This window comes from Myotis nattereri (genome assembly GCF_964212035.1).
Source record: "Myotis nattereri genome assembly, chromosome: 5".
Taxonomy (NCBI): Eukaryota; Metazoa; Chordata; class Mammalia; order Chiroptera; family Vespertilionidae; genus Myotis; species Myotis nattereri.
Window position 1 is genome coordinate 23,858,457 of NC_138080.1, and position 24,132 is coordinate 23,882,588.

Consider the following 24,132-nt stretch of genomic DNA (forward strand, 5'->3'; position numbering starts at 1 on the left):
CTCTTGTTGTGTCAATCCCTTTAGTATTATATAGTGACCTCCATTGTCTCTTATTCTGGCCTTCATTTTGAAGTCTATTTTGTAAAATATGAATTTGATTCCCCCGGCCTTATCTTCATATCCATTTGCATGGAAAAATTTGTTTTTCTTCCCTTCATTCTTATCTTGTGTGAATAATTTTTTTCTGAGCTGGAGCTCTTGTAGACACTACATTTTGCATCATGTTTTCTTATCCATTCAGCTACTTTATGTCTTGAGTAGAGCATTTAATCCATTTACATTTATGGTTATTATTATTTTTTAAATATATTTTTACTGGTTTCAGAGAGGAAGGGAGAGAGAGGAAGAGAGAGAGAAAAATCAGTGATCATCAATGATGAGAGAGAATCATTGACTGGCTACCTTCTGCACGTCCCCTACTGGGGATCAAGCCCACAACCAAGGAATGTATCCTTAACCAGAATTGAACCTGGGACCCATCAGTTCCCAGGCCAATTCTCTATCCACTGAACCAAACCAACTAGGGCCATTTATGGTTATTATTGATAGGTACTTATTTATTGCCATTTTAAATCTTTATGCCTATGTTCTCTATTTCCTCTCATCATTACAGTAGTCCTTTTAACATTTCTTGCAATGCTGGTTTGGTGGCATTAAACTCCCTTTGGCTGTGTGTGTGTGTGTGTGTGTGTGTGTGTGTCTGAGAAGCTCTTTATTTTGCCACTATTTTGAATGATAGCCTTGCTGGATAGAGTAGTCTTAGTTTCAGAACCTTGCTTTTTATTACCTTAAATAATTCATGCCATTCATTTCTTGCCAGTGTTTCTGTTGAGAAATCAGCTGACAGCCTTATGGAAACTCTTTTGTAGGAAACTGCTTATCTCCTGCTGCCTTTAAGATTATTACTCTGTCCTGAACCTTTGCCATTTTAATTAATATGTGTCTTTGTGTAGGTCTCTTGAATTCATCTTGATTGGGACTCTGTGCTTCCTGAACTTGAATGATGTTTTCCTTGACCAGGTTAGGGAAATTTTCTATCATTATTTCTTCAAACTTGTTTTCTATTCCTTTTTCACTTTCTTTTCCTTCTCTACCTCTTTGATGTGTATATTGTTACATATGAAGTTATCCCAAAGTTCCCTAAAAACTATCCTCATTATTTTAAATTCTTTTTTCTTTTTGTTTCTATGCTTCATCAAGCTTAATTTCTATTCTTTCCAGTGGATTCTTGATGTCACATATGGTGTTCTTTATTTCTATTTTTTAATCTTTATTTTTGGGAGTATTATAGATGTCCTGCTTTTTTCTCCCCATTGTTCCACTCCACTCAGTTCTCACCCAGCCCCAGACCTTCACCACCCTATTGTCTGTGTCCATAGGTAATGCATATGTACATGTAAGTTCTTTTGTTGATATCTTCCCACTCTTCCCACCTTGCCCTTTCCTTCTGAGATTTGTCAGTCTGTCCCATTTTTTCATGCCTCTGGTTCTATGTTATTCATCAGTTTATTAAATTCACTAGATTCCTTGTTTGTTTATTTTGATTTTTAGATTAAGTTGTTGATAGATATGTATTTATTGCCATTTTATTGTTCATATTTCTTCCTCTTCTTCTTCTTCTTCTTCTTCTTCTTCTTCTTCTTCTTCTTCTTCTTCTTCTTCTTCTTCTTCTTCTTCTTTAAGAATACTCTTCAACATTTCATGTAATACTGATTTGGTGGTGATGAACTCCTTTAGCTTTTTTTTTTTTGCCTGAAAAGTTCTTTATCTGACCTTCAATTCCAAATGATAGTGTTTCTGGGTAGACTAATCTTGGTTGTAAGTTCTTGCTATTCATCACTTTGAATATTTCCTGCTACTCCTTTCTGGCTTGCAAAGTTTCTGGTAAAAAAAATCAGCTTACAGTCGTATGTGCGCTCTCTTATAGGTAAGTAACTGCTTTTCTTTTGCTGCTTTTAAGATTCTCTCTTTGTCTTTAACCCTTGACATTTTAATTATGATGTGTCTTGGTGTGGGTCTCTTTGGGTTCCTCTTATTGGGACTCTCTGTGCTTTCTGGACTTGTAAATGTATCTCTTCCACCAGGTAGTACTCTTCATTTCTGAATGGTTCTTATTCATGGTTCTTATGTGTTTTTGTTCCATGTTGATGTAGTTTCCACTAAGCTCCTTGTAGTTCTCATTATGTTCCCTGTAGTTCTTTATAAGTTCCTTGAGCATCCTTATAACTATTACTTAGAACATTATATCTGATAAATTGCTTGCCTCCATTTCATTTAGCTTTTTTTTTCTGGAGGTTCCTACTTTTCTTTCATTTGGGGATTGTATCTTTTCTCCCCAAGCTATTTCTTTGTGTTTGTTTCAATGTATTAGATAGAAATATTGATTACCAATCTTTGTGGGGTGGTCTTTCAAAGGAAGTGTCCTGTAGGAACCAATGGTGCAGCCTCCTTTATCTCCTGAGCTGGATGCTCTAGAAATGTCCCTTGTGTGTTTGGGGGTGGACTCTTCTGTTGTAACTGGATCTTGATTGTTGTTGTACCACTTGTGAGTGGGATCTACCCTCAGGCTGGCTGAATGTGAGGCTCAACCCTGATCACATTGTGTGAGCTGTTTTACAGATGCTGATCAAACAAAACAAGAAAGCAAACAAAAACATACAGAAAAGAAAAATGAAAGAGGAAAGAGACCAAGAATAATAAAAGAAGAAAAATAAAGGAAAAAATGCCGAAGAAAAATTAATATGAAAGGAAAGAAAGGAGTAAAAAAGAAGAGTAAAGAATATAAAGAACAGTATGAAAGAGAAGAAGAAAGAACAAGTAAGAAAAGCAAAAAATAAGTGAAATACAGAAAAAATAGAATACAAAAGGAAAGAGAAAAATAAGTGATGTGAAAGAAAAAATGAGAAAAAATAATCTTACCTAATAATAGACAAACATGTAAATTGACCAGCCCTCTGCTACACTCACCAGCCAATCAGGAGAGTATGCAAATTAACCCAAAAAAGATGGCAGTTAATTTGCATACACAGGCGCAGAGTGAAGACTGAAGGCTCTGGCCCGAGCCTTCAGTCTTCGCTACTACGGCCGGAGACTTCAGTCTTCGCTGCTCCAGCCGGAACCTTCAGTCTTCACTGCTCCTCCGGCTGGAGCAGCGAAGACTGAAGGCTCTGGGTGCTGGAGGAAAACCGGTGCCGACAGCCAGGGAAGGCCTATGGCACGAATCTCTTTGTGCAATGGGCCTCTAGTAAAGCAATAAAGAGAAAATAATGAAATAAAAAAACAAAGTGGAGTTCATTTAGGCAGAGTTTAATGAGCTCCTGGGATCTCCCTTTGTATCCTTCTCTTGTGTTGCCTGAGGATAACTGTTTTGTATGTTGATTCTGGGCCTCCTGGTTGGGACTTTGGTGCTAGTCAATGTCAGAAGCTGCCCACATTTGGTTCTCAGCAACCTATTTAAAGCTTGAAGTGATCCCCCCTTTGTGGCTGCCTCCACTGAGCTTGACTGTGCACAGGAAGGACAAGCTACTCCCCAAGGTCAGCTGTATAGCTGCAGGGACCCCAAAGGTGGGTCAGCAAACATCCCAAGGCACTTTAGGGTCTTCCTTGTCCCGCCTACATATGCTCACTTGCTATCAGATTTAGTCACTGAAAAAAACTGTTTCTGAAAGGGCTGTTGACAGAATCAGGAAGATGGGACCTCTGTCTCTCCCATGAGGGGGAGGTGCCATTCAGACTTCAGGGAAGATGGTGGGTGTGTTCCCCTGTCCTGGAGCCACATACCTGAGACTCTCACAAAATACTCTAGAACTTAATTCATTTCAGAAGACTGTTGGAGAAGAGATTTGTTTGAAAACTGAACCATTTTTTCTCTATTAGAAATAATGTAAATTAAATTACTTTGTTGCAGACCCCCAAATGATTCCTTGTTTTAACCTTTCTTATATACAGTACATGTCTACAGTACTGTATAATCTATAAACAAACACTTCTTTTCTCAATTTATTGAACTACCCCTTACTAGCCTTAAATGAATCACTTTTATCACTCATTCCAGGTGTGCAGTATTCACTTTTTCATATATCATTGCCTCCAAAATGCTATCACAGGCTAACTGCTTTTCTTTATCCAAATCAATAGTTTTTCTACCTCTTCAATTGCCTATGATCTTTGTTTTGTGAGCACTTTTATGCCCTTAGCAACATCAGCACATCTTATGGTCTCTTACGTTTTAAAATTGCACTAATCATCCATTTCACCACCAACAAAAGCAAAACAAAACAATAACAACAAAAACAACACCAACAACAAAACAACATGAAAATATTCACAGCACAGTAAACTTGACTCTCATTCTCTCCTTTGTTTGTGTCTTGCAAGACGCTTTTGATCATACACAAAATTTGTTTGACACTCAAGACATGGTTTCTCTGAACAACTTGGTCAAGAACTGAATTGTTCGAGTTGGGAGACATTTGAGAACCGAGGTTAGACTGTATTTCCCTAACCTTGTTGGGTGAATCCACTCATAGGCAGGCCAGTGGGGTCTGCTGGATGTCAGTAATTTCTATCAGCTCTTCCATGAGGAGGAGGTGCCAGGCAGGTTCCCAGGAAAGTTTGGAGAATGGCCTTGCCCCAGAGCCAGTCACTGATGCTTACTGAGTCTGACCAGACATGTAAATTAGGCCTCTGCAGCTGAGGGGAGGGGCTTGCACCTCTCAGGAAAATGGCTGTTGCAGAATTGGGGAGGATGACTGAGCACAGGTATCCTGGAAGCTACTCTCCATGTCTCTCCCCAATGCTTCTAATCTCAGGTGACTCTAATCTGCACCACCGCCACCAACTCCCCTCCACTGAAGCCAGGGTGAGTAGCTGTGAATGAAAATACTATGCTCTGCCCCTTTAAAAACAAAGTGGCTTCCTCTGTGGAAAACAGTATGGAGTTTTCTCAAAAAATTAAAAATGGAACTCCCATTTGATCCAGTGATCCCACTTCTAGGAATATATCCTAAGAAATTGGAAACACCAGTCAGAAAGAATATATGCACCCCTATGTTCCTAGCAGCCAATTTGCAATAGCTAAGATTTGGAAAGAACCCAAGTGCCTATCAGCACATGAGTGGAGAAAAAAAGCCATGCTACATTTACACAATGGAATACTAAAATAATTGTTACCATTTGCAGTAGCATGGACAGTATTATGCTAAGAGAAATAAGCCAGTCAGAGGAAGATAAGCATCACATGATCTCATTCATATGTGGAATCTAATGAACCAAATAAAATGATGATCAAAAATAGACCCAGAGTCATAGAAGCATGAACAGACTGTTGAACCTCAAAGGAAAGACGGGGGAGAGTGGGTGGGTGGGAAGAGATTAACCAAAGAATTTGTATGAATATGCATAACCCATGGACACAGACGATAGGGTGGTAAAGGCCAGGGGTTGGGGACAGGAGCTGGCTAGAAGAAGTCAGAGGGGGCTCAAGGGAGCATATGTAATACTTTCAACAATAAATAATATATATATATGCCGAAACCAGTTTGGCTCAGTGGATAGAGCGTCGGCTTGCGTACTGAAGGGTCCCAGGTTCGATTCCGGTCAGGGGCATGCGCCTGGGTGGCAGGCACATCCCCAGTGGGAGATGTGCAGGAGGCAGCTAATCGATGTTTCTCTCTCATCGATGTTTCTAACTCTCTATCTCTCTCCCTTCCTCTCTGTAAAAAATCAATAAATATATATATATATATATATATATATATATATATATATATATATATAAAGTGGCTTTACTTCTAGGAGGCTCCATTGTCCCCTGCTGGTAGAAGCCCTGCTGCTTTTCACTGATAGATGCTATGTGGGTAGGTTTCCTGCCTCTGGCGCTGGAATCTGGAGAGCCCAGCCTGGTGTACAGGCCTCACTACTCTCAGGGGGAAACCCCCACAGCTGAGGTATCCCTCCTCAACTTGGCCTGCCCTGTGAGAGTGGTGCCAGCCCCTCCCCAAACCACAACCTCCCTACCACTTTCAAGGTGGTTTCTGACCTTCCTTCTTCAATAGTCTCCTCTTCAGCTAAGTCTTCAGCTGGTAATTCAGGGTGAATATTCCCTAATTTAGTTTTATTGCCAGTTTGGTTCTGGGAGGAACTGCAAGAATAATCCGCCACATGCTGCTATCTTCAAACTCTGGAGCCTTCATTTTCTAAAACAACAATCATCCTCAGGGCCTTTGTACTGGCTGTTCCTTCTCCCTGGGAAACACTTTCCCACTGAGTCTCTCCTCAGTCGTCATTGAGGAGTGTGTTAAAGTGTCAACCTTTGGCAAGTCTTGGCTAAACTCTATAAAAAAGAACACCCTCTATCCACTCTCTCCATTTAATGTGATTTACTTTTCTTTATAGCATCTTCAACATTGGATTTTTTATATTATTATTTTTATTTGATTATATTATTGCTCTAACATTAGTTTGTAGACTTCTGTTTTTAAACATCCTAAACCCTGAACAGTGCCTAGAACATGTTCTATAGTCAATATATATTTTTCAAATGCATGAAAGATATCCTCAGTAAAACAGCAGTATACATTATGTTTGAAGAACAGGTTGATGTAAAAAAAGGAAATTCTAATGAGAAATGCCAATAGAGAAATATTAATGGAGACCGGATAACACAACAAAAATGCAAGTTATTTTCCCGATTCTAAAATATAAACGTGACATTTATTCTCAGTTAATAATGCTTGCTAATATGAAAATTAGTAATTATTATTATTTTTTTTTTGTAGTCACCTCCGACACATGGAACCCGGCAATGGTACACAAATTTCAGAATTTCTTCTCCTGGGACTTTCACAGGCACTGGAGCTACAGTCCCTCATATTTGGGCTTTTCCTCGCCATGTACCTGGTCACTGTGTTGGGAAACCTGCTCATCATCCTGGCCGTCAGCTCAGACTCCCACCTCCACACGCCCATGTACTTCTTCCTCTCCAACCTGTCCCTGGTAGACATCTGTTTCACCTCCACCACCGTCCCAAAGATGCTGGTGAACATCCAGACACAGAGCAAAGCCATCACCTATGAAGGCTGCATCACACAGATGTATTTTTATATCCTCTTTGCAGTGTTGGACAGCTTTATCCTGACCGTGATGGCCTATGACCGGTTTGTGGCCATCTGCCACCCCCTACACTACATGGTCATCATGAACCCTCGGCTCTGTGGATTGCTGGTTCTGGTGTCCTGGATCATGAGTGTCCTGAATTCCTTGTTAGAAAGCTTAATGGTGTTGGGTCTGCGCTTCTGCGCAGACTTGGAAATCCCCCACTTTTTCTGTGAACTCAATCAGGTGCTCCAACTTGCCTGTTCTGACACTTTGCTTAACAACATTGTAATGTATTTTTCAGCTGGGCTGCTAGCTGGTGGTCCCCTTGCTGGGATCCTTTACTCTTACTCTAAGATTCTTTCCTCTATACGAAGAATCTCATCATCTCAGGGGAAGTATAAAGCGTTTTCTACCTGTGCCTCTCACCTCTCAGTTGTCTCCTTATTTTATGGTACAGTCCTAGGTGTTTACCTCAGCTCTGCTGCTACCCAAAATGCGCACTCAAGTGCAACAGCCTCGGTGATGTACACTGTGGTCACACCCATGCTGAACCCCTTCATCTACAGTCTGAGGAACAATGATATCAAGAGGGCCCTGGAAAGATTCCTTGGCAGGTAAGCTTTTCCAGGGCCAACTATATTGGGCTGATGAATTGCCCAGGAATACAGGTTTCAAGTCTTAGAGTCAGAAGTCTGGCACAAACTAATCTAATTTTTGGAGCATAAGGAATTGTAAATATTCATTTATCTTTTGGGTTAACATGAATTACTTTAGTATAATTTATTCTCTTATGACATATATCATTCCAAATAATTTTTCTATTGCTTTCCTAAAGAATTGTCATGGATTAAACTACTCCTATGGACAAAACTATACTTGGCTACTAAGGTCATTTACATAATTTTATTGTAGAGGAAAATCTGAGACCATAGTTTTCATGTTCATCATTATTTTCTATAGCATCGCCTTTGCTTCTCTTTTTCATAATGTAAACTTCATTATGCTAGTATGCTTTATAGCTGGTCTCCTGGTTTTATATTCTTTAGGCTGTTATTCAGCTGTGTGTCCACATGCCTACCTTAGCCACTGACAAAAATTGACTATTCAATACATGTTCCCAAGAAGAGTCTACATGGATACATGTTGGCAGCCGATCCACCCTGGCTGCTTGAGGCAGTCCCTGCAGGGATGTTTCAAGGAACCTTGAAATAGAGATGAGAAACGCCCTAGCCTTTGGAATGGAATGGATGGGGTTAAGATCAAATAGAATAAATGCAGATGTAAGAGGACAATAGAGGGAGGAACCTGGCTAGGAGAAGAGAGGTTGTTTCCCCAGGTGAGGACCAAATAGTATAAATACAGATGTTAGATGACAATAAAAGAGAGAACCTGGCTATGATGATCACCTGAACACTGCCTTCGTGTCCTTCATTTTTCGCCAACTCCGTCCACACCTTGGGGAACCCCTGGACCCACTGGGGCTGGACCCCAGCATTTTGGCGCCCGAACAGGATTCCCCTAGGTAAGCCCCCCACCGTACTCGGGACGGATAGGACTCCACCGTAGGAAGAGGGTGGATAGTGTTCGCCAACTCCATCCACACCTTTGGGAACCCCTGGAACAGGATTCCCCTAGGTAACCCCCCCCCCCCCCCCGCACTTGGGATGGATAGGACTCCACCATAGGGTGCTGCAGACCCCCCTATAGAGGATAAGTAGGGTAAGTGGGTGGATAGTACAGAACTTAGAATGAGAAGATGTGCCATACTGAGTCTAGAAGAAAAAAGACTCTGTATTGATCTTTTAACACATATGCTTGCTAGCAGAGGAGTTAAGGTTACGCCCAGTCAGACGGAATGTTTTATACAAGAAGTGTGTCCATGCTTTTCTGAGGAAGGAAAGGTGCCTTAAGAGGAGCACAAAAAAAAAAGAAAAAATGGGAGGAATGGCCTTCATGGCTCCCTCCACCTCCATGTCCTAATCCTGAAATGTTTCATTTGCCATTAATAGAATCACCTGTGCAAAAAGATCCAATTATAAAAAAATTGGAATATTAAAAGGTACTCTTTTAAATCAGGCTGAAAAAAGAGTGCCATGGTCACCTCAATGTGGTTTCTTATTCAAATTAATATCTTAATTTGTGTTTGGAATCTAAAATCTGTAATAAGAAATGAAACCTCGCTGCCGAATCCACCTCTGGTGTGGAGAGATTCAAAGGTGGCAGGAAAAGGCAGAGCTATAAGCTCTCCCACAATGAGATTACTTAATGTTTTGTTTAAAAACTACCGGAGAACATCTTATGACAACCAAACTTTGGCTAAGATAACCTTGGGTGCTAGCCATAACTTTGGAAAGAGAAAAAGGATAAAAGATGCTGGCTAGAGCAGGATTGGCATTTCCATAATAAATAAGTTTTTAAATGCTAATGGTGTTAAAAAGTTAACTTCAAGGCCGAAAAGGAAATTCAGTAAAATTGTCTCTGTTACAAAAATTTGCTAAAGAATATGCCTTAAAATAATAATTTGGATTTGAATCTCAAAAATTATTGAAATATATCTTTATAAAAATCTAAGTAGCCAAGGTAAAAAACTGGTCCTTTGTTAATTAAGAAAGCTTTTCTAATGGAGGAAGGCGCTAGTCGCCTCCGGCCTGTAGCAAAATCTTAAAGAAAGAATGTGGTCAATTTACATCTGAAAAGACCAGGTAGGCCAGAACCTGTTTTGCAAGGCTCAAATGTGGTTTTCGAGAGCAGCTTGAAAGTAAAAAGTAATATTGAGAAATGTTAAATATTTGACTTACCAGCTAAAAGTTTAAGGTTCAGATTGAATTGGGAGAAATTGTGTAGTTGTGGTAGCTAAATGCGTAAGTAATTTTTTGTTTTCTCTGAAATAATCAGGAATTCAAACTATGTTACTCATTGGTCTGATTAAAACAAACAAACAAAAAAAAGGGGGAGAATAATGTTATATGTTAGACCTTTTGGAAATACAATACAGAGGGTTGTACAGCAGCCAAAGGCATCGGGCCCCCTGTACAATAGCCTCTGCCGACTCAGCCTGGTAGAAGGATACACAAACCAGACAAGAGTTTTACCAGATCTAGTAATGATGTGGTGAAGAGGTTGTGTTTTATATCTTTCCAGAAGGAGCAGCCTCTGCCTCCCTCCTGGGGACCGTCACCCCTGGGAGGCCAAGTTAGCACACCTGACCAGTGCCCGTCTTCATCAGAGGTGCAGCCCTGAGCTGGAACCACCTGTCCATTGGATCACATGTGTCTCCTTTTTGTCTGTCCTTATGTCCCAGCTTTGCCCCACATCTCCTATCCTTTTTCTTTTTTTCTTAATCTGACTACTTGTTTGCTGGTTCTTTGGCCTTTCTCCTTCTTTCCTGAACAAAGCCTTTTCTAGAATCTCCCTGCCCTACTGTTCCAGGAAGGGCACCTCCCTTTTCTGCTATGACTGGGTGTGTCTGGTATATGCCCCATACATGGAGTTGTCTTGTGCCAAGAGCCTGACATCCTGGTCTGAAAAAGCCTGTCCCGGGACTCTCCTTTGTCCTGTATTGGCCCCTCTTGCCCTTGTGTCAAGAGGGACCCTCTTCTCACTATCCAATTGCCCACAGCTGTTGCCTGAGTTCTCTGTTAATGCTGAGGTCACGGTGGCTGGTACCATGGATCTGTCTCTCGCCCAATGGCGTGAGTTGGGCCCTCTCTGGAGAAGAAAACTGGGTTCCCCAAGATATGTGATCAATGCCAGGGCCCCGCCAGCAGGCGAGGGGATCCAAAGGCAGTTGCTGGGCATGGAGGCCACAGGGGCATAGGCTACCAAGGAGATAGAACTGAGCCTCACATCACCCTACTTGGTGCAGAGATAGCTGGTAGTCAAAGACGGGTAAGACTCCACAGGATGGGGTGACCTAAGATAGGGTGGGGTGACCCCACTGTCAGGGGCCAGTAGGAGAGAACTTGGGGTTCAACAGAGGTGGGGCACAGATCCTCAACCCCCCAATGGTGCAGGGGCTTCAACACTCGCCCCTTCTGAGGAAGGTCTCCTGCCCCCATGGCTGCTTCTCGCTTCCCATGTCCAGCCCAGATCGGGACTCAGATAACGGATAGAGACTTGGTCCAGCCCAGACCGGGAACCAAATAACGAAAGAGACTTGGTCCAGCTGAGATCAGTACCCAGATAAGAGACCTGGCTGACAGCAGCTGCCTTCTCAATGCAACAGGACTTGTTTCCCATTTCTACCTTGGACCACAGGGAAGAGGGCAGCTGAAGGAAAGGGCTGTGTCAGGATGCTGCCTTCTTCCCTTTCTTCTCCCTCTTTTTTTCTAACAAGGCTCTGTCATTTAAAAAATAAAAATGGGGGAATTTGTTGGAAGCCGATCCACCCTGGCTGCTTGAGGCAGTCCCTGCAGGGATGTTTCAAGGAACCTTGAAATAGAGATGAGAAACGCCCTAGCCTTTGGAATGGAATGGATGGGGTTAAGATCAAATAGAAATGCAGATGTAAGAGACAATAGGGGGAGGAACCTGGCTAGGAGAAGAGAGGTTGTTTCCCCAGGTGAGGACCAAATAGTATAAATACAGATGTTAGATGACAATAAAAGAGAGAACCTGGCTATGATGATCACCTGAACACTGCCTCCGTGTCCTTCATTCTTCGCCGACTCCGTCCACACCTTGGGGAACCCCTGGACCCACTGGGGCTGGACCCCAGCAGATACATACATTTTAATAAATAGAGTGATTCAATATGGTTAGAGTCACAGATGACCTTAAATAGGATGAAGCAAAAAGTAGCTATATAATTTATTACTATTAAAAAATATTTGTCATGCTGCACATTTACTCATTAAAGTGTGGAATATGGCCCTGGCTCAGTTGCTCAGTTGGTTGAAACATGGTCATGTGCACCAAAAAGTGTTTTGTGTTTGATTCCAGGTCAGAGCATATACCTAGGTCATGGGTTCCATTACTGGTAGGGTGCATACGGGAAGCAGTCAATCCATGTTTCTCTCTCACATCAATGCTTATCTATCTATCTATCTATCTATCTATCTATCTATCTATCATCTCACTATCTCTCTATCTCTACCCCTGTATCTCTATCCTACTTCCTCTCTAAAAAATTCAATAATAAAAATAATATAAAAAATGAGAGAAGCTCTCCCACTGCAGACACAGCTGACTCTCATAGCCAGTTAGCCTGGAGGTCAAATCACCCCCACTATTGCCGACAACAATCAAGGCTTATCTACAACAAGACTTGCACAAAGACCACTAGGGGGTGCACCAAGAAAAGATAAAAAAATGCGGAGACAAAGAAACAGGACGCAAATGTCAGAAATGGAAGATATAGAGCTCAAAACCACACTTTTAAGGTCTCTCAAGAACTGTCTAGAAGCTGCCGATAAACTTAGTAAGACCCTCGAAAAGACTGGTGAGACCGCCGATAAATGTAGTGAGATCCTCAAGAAATCTAATGAGACCCTCGATATTGTGATAAAGAACCAACTAGAAATTAAGCATACACTGACTGAAATAAAGAATATTGTACAGACACCTAACAGCAGACCAGAGGAGCGCAAGAATCAAGTCAAAGATTCGAAATGCGAAGAAGCAAAAAACACCCAACCGGAAAAGCAAAATGAAAAAAGAATCCGAAAATATGAAGATAGTGTAAGGAGCCTCTGGGACAGCTTCAAGCGTACCAACATCAGAATTATAGGGGTGCCAGAGGATGAGAGAGAGCAAGATATTGAAAACCTATTTGAAGAAATAATGACAGAAAACTTCCCCTACCTGGTGAAAGAAATAGACTTACAAGTCCAGGAAGCGCAGAGAACCCCAAACAAAAGGAATCCAAAGAGGACCACACCAAGACACATCATAATTAAAATGCCAAGAGCAAAAGACAAAGAGAAAATCCTAAAAGCAGCAAGAGAAAGAAACTCAGTTACCTACAAGGGAGTACCCATACGACTGTCAGCTGATTTCTCAACAGAAACTTTGCAGGCCAGAAGGGAATGGCAAGAAATATTCAAAGTGATGAATACCAAGAACCTACAACCAAGATTACTTTATCCAGCAAAGCTATCATTCAGAACTGAAGGTCAGATAAAGAGCTTCACAGATAAGGAAAAGCTAAAGGAGTTCATCACCACCAAACCAGGATTATATGAAATGCTGAAAGGTATCCTTTAAGAAGAGCAAGAAGAAGAAAAAGGTAAAGATACAAATTATGAACAACAAACATGCATCTATCAACAAGTGAATCTAAGAATCAAGTGAACAAATAATCTGGTGATCATAATAGAATCAGGGACATAGAAAGGGAATGGACTGACTATTCTTGGGGGGGAAAGGCGTGTGGGAGATGCAGGAAGAGACTGGACAAAAATCGTGCACCTATGGATGAGGACAGTGGGTGGGGAGTGAGGGCGGAGGGTGGGGCGGGAACTGGGAGGAGGGGAGTTATGGGGGGGAAAAAAAGAGGAACAAATGTAATAATCTGAACAATAAAGATTTAATTAAAAAAAAATGAAAATAAAGTGTGGATATAATGTCCATGTGTAAGGGTCCTTATACATTTGGGGGAAGAATTACATGGGGTGTTTTATGTGTTTTTGTCTGAATTATTTTCCTATTTCTTTTTGAAAGTTTTCAATGTGCTCCATACAAACGTTACTCCTCTTAGTGCTCTAAATTCAATACGCCTTTTTCTAAATTTTTTTCAAATCCACTAAAGGGACAGTGAGCGTACAATTTCAATATCATTATATATATCTTTTACACTCAGGAATATCTTCAATCTTTATAATCAAAGGATGAATCACACATGCCTGAGAGGACCCCACCCCTAGGAGAAAAGTCATGAGGGTCTCCTGACATCTGCCCCCAACCCTCTGCCTCTCCTGGGCCAATGGCTGCTTCCTTGGCTGCCCCAAGGGCTGCCCCGCACTGTGCATGAACTGGAGCCCAGGAGCCCGGGAGAGGAGCTGTCTATCCTCCATTCACTCTGGAGCTGGAGGAGGAGGGCAGAGGCCTGGAGGACACAACATGAACAAGTTGACTTCATTGCAGAAGGATAACCTGGGTTACTTTATGATCTTCACACAACCTAGTGAAAAACCAGCAGTAAGTTGCCTGTCTCAAAATGACTAGAAGTTAGATGTTGCAAGAGACCAATTTTTTCCAAAATCCTGAACAGTATATATGAGACATGTAAAAGGATCATTGGACAGGAAGAAGTTAAAACATCTATACACTAGATACAAAGATCATCTAAGTAAAATTGGAATAGATGGTGTACAGCAGTTGTATCATGATCATTGCGTGGAAGTTCAGAGCAGCAACACAGTGCAAGTTCTCCAAACAAAAGTTCATGCAAGGCATGACTGAATTAGGAAGTGACAGCATAGTGACCCAGATACCCAAGATGGAAGAGGAATTGAAAGGACCAGCATAAATTAAGGATTTTCCCAGTTTACTTTTTTTTAATGAGTTCACTTTTAATTTTGCAAAGAATCCAGGACAAAAAGGATTATATCTAGAAATGGCTAATGCCTACTGGAATTTAGTGCTAAATGGAAGCTTTAAATTCTTAGACTTATGGAAAAAGTTTTTGTTGGGACATCATAAACAATCAATAGCAAAAGATACCTGGAATTTTCTTTAGGCTTCAGTGCAATAATTGCAGATGACATGTCTAATTATGATGAAGAGGGAGCATGGCCTGTTCTCATTGATGATTTTGTGGTATTAGCACACCCTCAAATTGCCAGGACAAAAAGTACAACAGTGTACATTAAAGGAACCTTCTAGAATGGTCTGTATAATAAATTCAATTAAAAATTGCAAGTCAATTTCTGCTGGCTGGACTGAACTGAATTCAGATCACTCCTTATAATTAGACTGAAGGTCCAAACAAAACTTTAAAGATCATCTACTACCATATCGTATTTCACTCTTCTAATGTTGGTTTGGGCTTGTCTTCTAGTCTGGCCTCTTCTAATCATTTAAAACTCCAACATTGGGGATTTCATCTTACATTTGTGGACCATCCTATTTTGTTCTTCCAGAAGCATTATGGTAATTATTTCGCAGTTTCCATTCTTGCACAAAGCACAATGCTGTCTTCATTAGAAAGCAGTTTGGCCTAAGAAGTAAACATGAACATTACAAACAATTTCTAAAAACCTATGAATTAGCCCTAGCTGGTTTGGCTCAGTGGATAGAGCGTCGGTCTGCGGACTCAAGGGTCCCAGGTTCAATTCCAGTCAAGGGCATATGCCCAGGTTGCGGGCTTGTTCCCCAGTAGGGAGCGTGCAGGAGGCAGCCAATCAATTATTACCTCTCATCATTGATGTTTCTATCTCTCTCTTCCTCTCCCTTCCTCTCTGAAATCAATAATAAAAAAAACCTATGAAATATATGCTTTGGGCTATTTGCAAAGACTATGCTGATAGCACTTCCAGTGGAGTCATATATTTAAGTGTAACAGATCTAGAATGGTATTTTGGTATGGGAGAATTTTTATTTCCTGGCAAATCACATGCAATGTTAATGTGAGTAGAGAATCTGAAAAACAAGCAAACAAACAAACAAACAAAAAACAACGTGTGAAAATAACCAAAGTGAAAAATAAAAAAAAATAAAGAGGATTAATCACCCCGGAGTGGAAATTCTGCCCAATCATGTGAATAAGAATCATGGAATATCCTGCACAAACATGCATGTCCTCCCACCCTGTCCTGACTAGCTGGAAGGAACCTCAGTGGAGGCGCTTTTATACAGTTATCTGAAATACAGTTGAATGTATTTGAATAACAGAATGATTGTGAATGCTGTCCTCAAATTTCAGTACAAATGCCAAAAGTAAGAAGTACCAGATTATGATAATTTACCTCAGTTCTGTTCTCTTTGATTACAGTATCAATTCACTATTGCTAGGATGAAACAATCCATCCTAAAAGCAAATAGTTTAATATAATTCCTTTATTTTCCAGTGGGTTTGTGTAGTGGGGAGGTGTTCTGATCTCTGCCGGTCTCCTCATGTGTCTGCAGTCAGCTATGGGTCAGCTATGGGTCAGCTGGGGTGTCTCTGCTGACCTTGACTGGGCTTTCTAATGTATGAGGGGCTCAGCTATGGTGACTGATCTAGGGAGGGCTTGGCTGGAATAAATGAGCTCTGTCCGCATGTCCTCTCCTTCTCTGGAAGGCCCCTGGGGTTTGTTCACATGGCTCAGCCAGGGTTCCGAGTGAGAGCAGTGGAAATGCACCAAGGCCTGGTAAAGCGCACTGTCATTTCCACCATATTTTTTTGACCAAAACAACTGAAAAAATCCTAAGTCCAGCCCAGATTGAAAGGTGGAGAAAAAGACTACACCTCTGGATGGGAGAAGCTCACAATCACATGGACAAAGACATGGAAACAGAAAAGAATGGGGCCACACATGCAAACTGACTGTCAATTGGGTGAATTTTAATTCAGTAAAGTTTTTTTTTTTTCTACATCTGCCCTGAATGGCTGAATGAACTTAGAGAAGGAAATGGGAGTAAAAGTATATTTAATGAGCATATATGGAAGTTCTACTCATGAGGGTCAGGCCCCTCCAAATGTAAACATCTCCCCTCTGCAGCTTGCCTCCCGCTTATCATTTCTAGGCTAAAAAAGTAAACTTTTTCCTTCCAGTTATGTCCTGTCCAGGGACTTAACTCCTTGGTTAACAGAGCTAGAGAGCTGTTGCTTTCCTGATACTATCTTTTTTGACATCCTCATGTAGACATCGCTTCTCTTTTTATTGACCTGCCCTTAACATATTCAAATGATTTCCAATCTGATACTGGTATTTGTTGGGGATGGGTTTTTCATGGAAGGAGGTGGCCTTTAAAATGCACATACAACAGAGAAATAAGTATTTGATAGCATAGAGTTGCTGACATTATGCTGAATGAAAGAAGCCAGTCGCAAAAGGATAAATTCTGCATGATTTCACTTATATGACATATCTGAAGTAGTGAAATTCATAGAAACAGAAAATACAATGGCAGTTGCCAGGCATGGAAGGAGGGGGTTGGGGAGTTAGTGTTTAGTGGGTGAAGAGTATCAGTTTTGCAAGAACATAAAAATGTTTTAGGTGCTGGTTGCACAAGAGTGTGAATGTACTTAACACTACTGAACGGCACACTTAAGATGATTACAATGATAAATTTTATTTCTTTTTTATGACTTTAATTTTTTTTTAATGGAAGGAAATTTTGACACATGGTACAACATGGATGACCCCTAAGGAGATTATGCTGAGTGAAATAAAGCAATTGTAAAAAGACAAATACTGTATGACTCCACTTTTATGAGGTCCCAAGAGAAATCACACTCACAGAGACCGGAAGTAGAATGGTGGGTGCCTTGGGATGGGAGTGTGGGGGGAAGGGAGAGAAATAATGAATGTTTAATAGGAACCAAGTTCCAGTTTGTGAAGATAAGACAGTCTGGAGATGAATGGTGGTGATGGTTGCATGTAAATGTACTTAATGCCCCTGAACTGTCCATTTAAGTAATGGTTAAAATGGTAACATTTATGTTACGTGTATTTCACAACATTAAGAAAAATAAAATCCAGCCCTAGCTTGTTTGGCTCAGCAGATAGAGTGTTGGCCTGAGGACTAAAGGGTCCTGCGTTCGATTCCAGTCAAGGGCACAGGGCAGGGTTGCAGGCTTGATCCCCATTAGGGGGCATGCAGGACACAGCCTATCAATGATTCTTTCTCATCATTGATGTTTCTATCTCTCTCTCCCCCCTTTTCCTTTCTCTCTGAAATCAATAAAAATATATTAAAAACAAAAAGAGAAAAAAAGCTGCAGGAGGCTTAGATTGGCCACACACTGTTTTCTTTTCCTTTGTGTGCAGACAGTAGCCAGGTGAGAAGGAGAAGGAAAATCTCTGATGCTTAAAACCATGGAGATTTGAGGTATGCTTGTTACTAGAGCAGAACTGAGCCCACCCTGACTCAGATGTGGCAGCTGACAGCTGAGTCCTCTCCCATGTGGGCTAATTCCCTCATCCATGATTCCCAGGGCTGGGACAATGGTAAGAATTGAAGCAAAATTTAAGGGACACCAAAGAACTCAATAGTAAAGATGGCTATTATTTGAATACAGTGTTTTAAAAAATCAAAATTAATACAAAACATGCATGATGATTGAAATAGCAAAATGTTAAATTAAGACGGGGTCTGTCACAGCAATGTGCTGAGGCATTGTAGAACAGAGGCCAAGGGAACAATCAATCTTTGCTCCTCATTAGTCTCCCTATAGTCCCTGCTCTGTTGAACACTCAAGATGCTCTGCCTGGGGCTTTCTATGGTCCATGTGGCCCCAAGTAAGAATTGAAAGGGAGTTAGCATCCCTGGGAATGACCCTCCATCACTTTTGGTGGATCAATAACCCAGCTCCCTCACTCCTCAAGGGTGTGTTCTACACTCTCTGAAAGGTCCTTGGAAGGACTGAGCCTCGGTGCCCACTGCAGAAATTGTTCATTCAAACTCTCATGATTTACTGCCTAAACCTCCCTATCTCATGTCCCTTCTTCTCTTCTCATGCTTTGTAAGATCCACTTCTAATGATGTACCCGCACTCAATCCTTATCTCAGACTCTGCAGTTCAGGGAAACCAGCCCAAGGCAGACATCTATTACAATTTTATTTCAACTGGGCAAACACTGTAATTCCTGATTCACCTCTTAATCTCTGGCCAAATATGTTGTGTTAGTGATTTATTGCTGTGCAACAAATTGCCCCAAACATAAGGGCCTAAAATAACAGCAAATAGTTATGATCTCACAGTTTTTGTGGGTCAGGAATGAGGTATGGCTTCTCTGGGTTCTTAGCTCCAGGGTCACTAAAGGGCCACAGTGTCAGCTGAGGGAAGGGTCCATTCCCAAGTTCACTCCGGTGTTGTTGAGAGGATTAAGTTCCTCACTGGCTGTTCAGTAGGCAGCTCTCAGCTCCTCACCACATGGGTCTCTCCACCGGGCAGCCCACAATGTGACAGCTGGTTTCACCAGAGCAAGAGAGAGAAGGAGAGTGAGAGTGAGAGTGAGAGCGAGAGTGAGAGTGAGATTGAGAGGGAGAGGGAGAAAGAGAGGGGGAAGAGGCGAGAAGGAGGAGGGGGAGAAGAAGGGGGATGGGTAGGGGAGGGGGAAGGGGAGAGAGGGGGAGGTGAGAGAAAGAGAGAGAGCCATGGGAGCAAGATGGAAATCTCAATCTTCTGTAAGCAAATCTTGAAAGTGACATGTTGCCACATGTCTTACTCTACTGTTAAAAGTGAGTCATGAGGCCTTTCCCACACTCAAGAAGAGGGTATTACACATGGATACCAGGAGGCAGGGGTCATGGGGGCTGTCTTGGAGTCTGGCCTCATATTTTCCTGTTTTTAGTATATGGTTCCACCAGCAGCTCAGTTGTTCAGGCCCCAAATGGGGGTGTCATCCTGTCCATAAGGCATTCCAATGGCCCTTCTGATATCACCTCCTTCCTTCATCCCCTCTTAGCTTTCACTTCTTGGAAGCTAAGTCCCATCTCAGAACCTTTACACCCTCTGTTCCCTCTGCCTGGAACTCTCTCACATCTGCATGGCTCCTCCTTCAGGGTCTTTCATGGGCTGCTGTACAGGTGTTGCTTAGGGCTGCAGTCTCATCTGAAGGCTGGATCAGGTAAGCAACCACTTCTTTCCAGCACTAGGTTTAACATGAGCTCTTTCAATATGCGTTCCTGATCCACAAGTTACTCCTGTGCCACAAAGAGTTAACTTAGAGGGCTTGCACCTTCCAAAGGAAGGCCTGTCTTCATGATGCTTTACCTTGAGCCTGTTAGGTCATCTCTTTAAAGCCCAGGAGTATCTTGCCTAATAAGAGTGTCTGTATAGCTCAGACCTTAGACCATGCCAGAGAGTCATGCTCACAATGTGACTCATGATAGAGGCCTTGGGCCACTGTGCACTATTAGTTGTCCCCTGAATAAGCTGAGGTCAGTCACGTGAGTGGTCAACCAAGTCCTAGGAGAATGCGTCCCCTCTGCTGGATGCCCTGGAGATGCTACTGGGCTTCTAAACACAGCCCTAACCACCTCCTTGGTAGGAATGTCCTCCCCACCCCTGCTTCTAGAGTCTTCCACATAAGGCTTTCATGGGTGCTCATGCCATATGTTTTTAGGACAAAAGAATCAGAAGCACATCGTCTGAGTCTCTAGGGAGCAGTAGTTCTGAAAACAAAATTGAAAGGAAGAGAACAGAGCCAGAGGGGAAGTACCGGGACGAGGACTTGAGAGGCAACGGGAGGAGGTGCCTGGCTCTGAGCAGGCTCTTCCCCTCATGAAGCCACACCACCAGAGCTCTCACACCAGGATCATGCCGTGGCTGGGGATGAGTCCACTGTGGGCCCACGTGCAACCTGGGCACCTCCCTCCGCCTCTGTGGGCCTCAGTGTTCTTCCCAGTGGCCCAGGTGTCCAGGTCAAATACGAGAGCCATCTGTGCATCTCTCTGTCTCTGTTGCTCTCCATCCCCCCAACCCCAGCATCAGCAAGCCCCGAGGGCTCTACTTCCAAGATTTATCCAGAATCCACCCACTTTTTACCTCCTCTATGACCCCATCCTGAACCAGCCCCATTATCTTCTACTGGGGACCGTTCAGTCCCCTGTGCCCTGACCTTTCAGCTCCACTCCACTCCACTCGCCCTCACACACAGGCTGTTCCCCCAGCAGTGTCCAGAGGACAACACTGCTCAAGAACCCTTAGAGACTCCCAACAAACTCAAAACAAAAATCAAAATCTTCCTCGTGACCCACAAGTCCCTACATGTCCTGCCCTGGCCCTCCCTGCCATTATCTCCTTCCACTGTCCTCTCACTATTTCCTCCAGCTCCACTGGCTTCCTACTATTCCTGTCATTGTTGCTTATATTGAGTGGTAGACACACACAAGCACTTGAGGTTCTGTATGTGTGTGTGTGTGCGCGCGCGCACGTGTGTGCATTTGTTCTGTCATTCCTCGTTATTCACAGATTCTATATTTGAGAACTCACCTACTTGCAAACATTTATTTGTAACCCAAAATCAATACTGGTGAGAATTCAGTGGTCATTCTCACACATGCACAGAGAAGAGAACAATCTGAATTGCTTACTGGCCACTTCTAATTTGAGGCCCAACAAGGCAAGACTCTGCCTTCCTGTTACAGCTCTGATACCATAATGTGTAGTCTTCATAGTCTATGTAGTACCACATGTTTCACAGTTTTGATCTTTCTATTGGTGATTTCACTGTTGAAATTGGCCCCCACATATAGCACTGAAACTTGTCTAGTGTCTCTAAGTGCAAGAAAGCTGTGATATGACTTATGGAGAAAATATGTGTGAGATAAGCTTCATTCAGACATATATTGAATGATATGGAGATTGTTCACTCACTGTCTCTTTGATAGATTTGGAAAACTTTAGAAAAGGGGAGATATTTAATTCGGGCACTAGAGGGAGTCACATTTGTAGGGAGCACATTGAAAGATTTTCAGACAAAACAGAAAAATAGTTCAGAAATAGCACAGAAAACTCTCCAGGAAATTTTTCACCCCAATGAATAAGGACCCTTACACATAGACATCATATCCACTCTTTAATGATTAGATGTGCACCATAAAGACTATGGTCTCAGATTTTCCTCTACAATAAAATTATGTAAATACCCTAAGGACTCAAATGTAGATTTTTCCATAGGGGTAGTAGAATTCATGACTGTTCTCTCAGGGAAACAATAGAAATATCCCTTTGAATGATATATGTCACAAGAGAATAAATTATGCTAAAGGAATTCATGTTAACCCATGAGATGGGAATTTCCAATTACTTATGGTCCAAAGATTGGCTTTATTTGTGTCAGAACAACAGGCTCTGAGGCTTTGAACCCTTCATTCATGGTCACTTCTTCAGACTAGTATAGTTGGCCCTGGAAAAGCTTACCTGCAAAGGAATCTTTCCAGGGCCCTCTTTATGTCATTGTTCCTCAGACTGTAGATGAAAGGGTTGAGCATGGGTGTGGCCACGGTGTACATCACTGAGGCTGTTGCACTTGAGTGTGCATTTTGGGAAGCAGCAGAGCTGAGGTACACTCCTAGGCTCGTACCATAAAATAAGGAGACCACCGAGAGGTGAGACGCACACGTAGAAAATGCTTTATACTTCCCCTGAGCTGATGGGATTGCACATATACAGGAGACTATCTTAGAGTAAGAGTAAAGGATCCCTACAAGGGGGCCACCACCTAGCAGCACAATTATAAAATATAACATAATGTTGTTAAGAAAGGTGTCAGAGCAGGCAAGTTGGATCACCTGATTGAGTTCACAGAAAAAGTGGGGGATTTCCAAGTCTGAGCAGAAGGACAGACGCAGCACCATTAAGCTATGTAGCAAGGAAATCAGGACACTCATGATCCAGGACACCAGAACCAGCAGTCCACAGAGCCGGGGGTTCATGATGACTGTGTAGTGCAGGGGGTGGCAGATGGCCACAAACCGGTCATATGCCATTACAGTCAGGATAAAGTTGTCCAACACTACAAAGAGTGTATAAAAATACATCTGGGTGATGCAGCCTTCATAGGTGATGACTTTGCTTTGTGTCTGGATGTTCCACAGCATCTTTGGGATGGTGGTGGAGGTGAAACAGATGTCTACCCAGGACAGGTTGGAGAGGAAGAAGTACATGGGTGTGTGGAGGTGGGAGTCTGAGCTGATGGCCAGGATGATGAGCAGATTTCCAAACACAGTGACCAGGTACATGGAGAGGAAAAGCCCAAATATGAGGGGCTGTAGCTTCAGTGCCTGTGATAGTCCCAGAAGAAGAAATTCTGAAATTTGTGTACCATTGCCTGGTTCCATGTGTCATAGGTGACTACTAGAAAATAGAAAAATAGAAAAAAATGAATAACTAATTTTCACATTAACAGGCATTAGTAACTGCAAATATATGACATATTTACATTGTAGAATCAGAAAATAATTTCCATATTTGGTATATGTTCTAGGTTCCCATTAATTAATCTCTGTTGTCATTTCTCATTGAAATTTCCTTTTTTACCATCAATCAGTTGGTCAAACATAATGTATATTGCTGTTTTATTGAGGATATATTTCATTCACTTGAGGTAAATATAGGGTGTCCAAAAAAATGTGTGCCCACAGTTTGAATAATAAAGGCAGTGTTTATTAAAAATGCATTTTATTTTCAATATTGAGCTATCAGCTTGTATAGTGTATAAACATTTTTGGGGGACACCCTGTATGTTGACTATAGACCATGCTTCAGGCACTGTCCAGAATATGGAATGCTGAAAAGTAAAAGTCTCTACAGACTAATGATGGAGAAAGAATTTAATCCAATAAAAATGATAATATCACATAAGCAATGGTGAAGATGCTATAAAGAAAAGTAAGTCACATTCAATGGAGAGAGTGCATAGAGGGTAATCTTTTTATAGAGTTTAGGCAAGACTTGCCAACAGGTGACAGTTAAACAGACACCTCAATGAAGAACAGGCACCAGACTAAGGGGGAAGTTCTTTCCAGGAAAAAGGAACAGCCAGTGCAAAGGCCTTGAGAAGATGGTTGTTTTAGAAAATCAGGGCTCAAAACGACCCAGTGTATCCAGGGGAATGAGCAAGAAAGAGCAGGGGAGAGATGGTTGTTATAGAATATTAAGAAATAAGGTAGCCTGCATGTTGCTATTGAAACTTCAAGTCATAGAAGGTGCCTTGTGCACACTATGTAAATCTTGTACTTTATTAATCTGGTTGCAAAAGCATCCAGTGAATTGCAAAGGATCTCCTCCTTAGTACCTTCTCTTTGATTTTAGAGTCACATTGAAATAAATGAGTTCAAGCACCTGTGCTCTGAGGACTGCTCTCAATTTACAAGGCAAACACAGACACACACACACACACACACACACACACATTCAATGCACCAGGGCCCCTTCATCTG

At 42.0% G+C, this 24,132-nt stretch overlaps 2 protein-coding genes and 1 pseudogene across 3 annotated transcripts; 2 read left to right on the top strand and 1 right to left on the bottom strand.

Moving 5' to 3' along the window:
* Window positions 1-6,792: 6,792 nt before the first annotated feature.
* Window positions 6,793-7,716, top strand: LOC308519479 (olfactory receptor 7A10-like; the record flags this gene model as incomplete). Its single annotated transcript, XM_081091475.1, has 1 exon — window positions 6,793-7,716. The coding sequence occupies one exon, from the start codon at window positions 6,793-6,795 to the stop codon at window positions 7,714-7,716; it is 924 nt and encodes a 307-aa protein (XP_080947601.1).
* Window positions 7,717-14,157: 6,441 nt separating this feature from the next.
* LOC308520156 (DCN1-like protein 1) lies at window positions 14,158-14,922 on the top strand (annotated as a pseudogene). The gene has a single exon. The product of its transcript is annotated as a DCN1-like protein 1 (transcript).
* Window positions 14,923-22,107: 7,185 nt separating this feature from the next.
* On the bottom strand, window positions 22,108-23,031 carry LOC308519480 (olfactory receptor 7A5-like; the record flags this gene model as incomplete). The annotated part of the gene is made up of 1 exon (XM_081091476.1): window positions 22,108-23,031. One exon carries the CDS (start codon window positions 23,029-23,031, stop codon window positions 22,108-22,110), a length of 924 nt encoding a protein of 307 aa, XP_080947602.1.
* Between the last annotated feature and the right edge of the window lie 1,101 nt (window positions 23,032-24,132).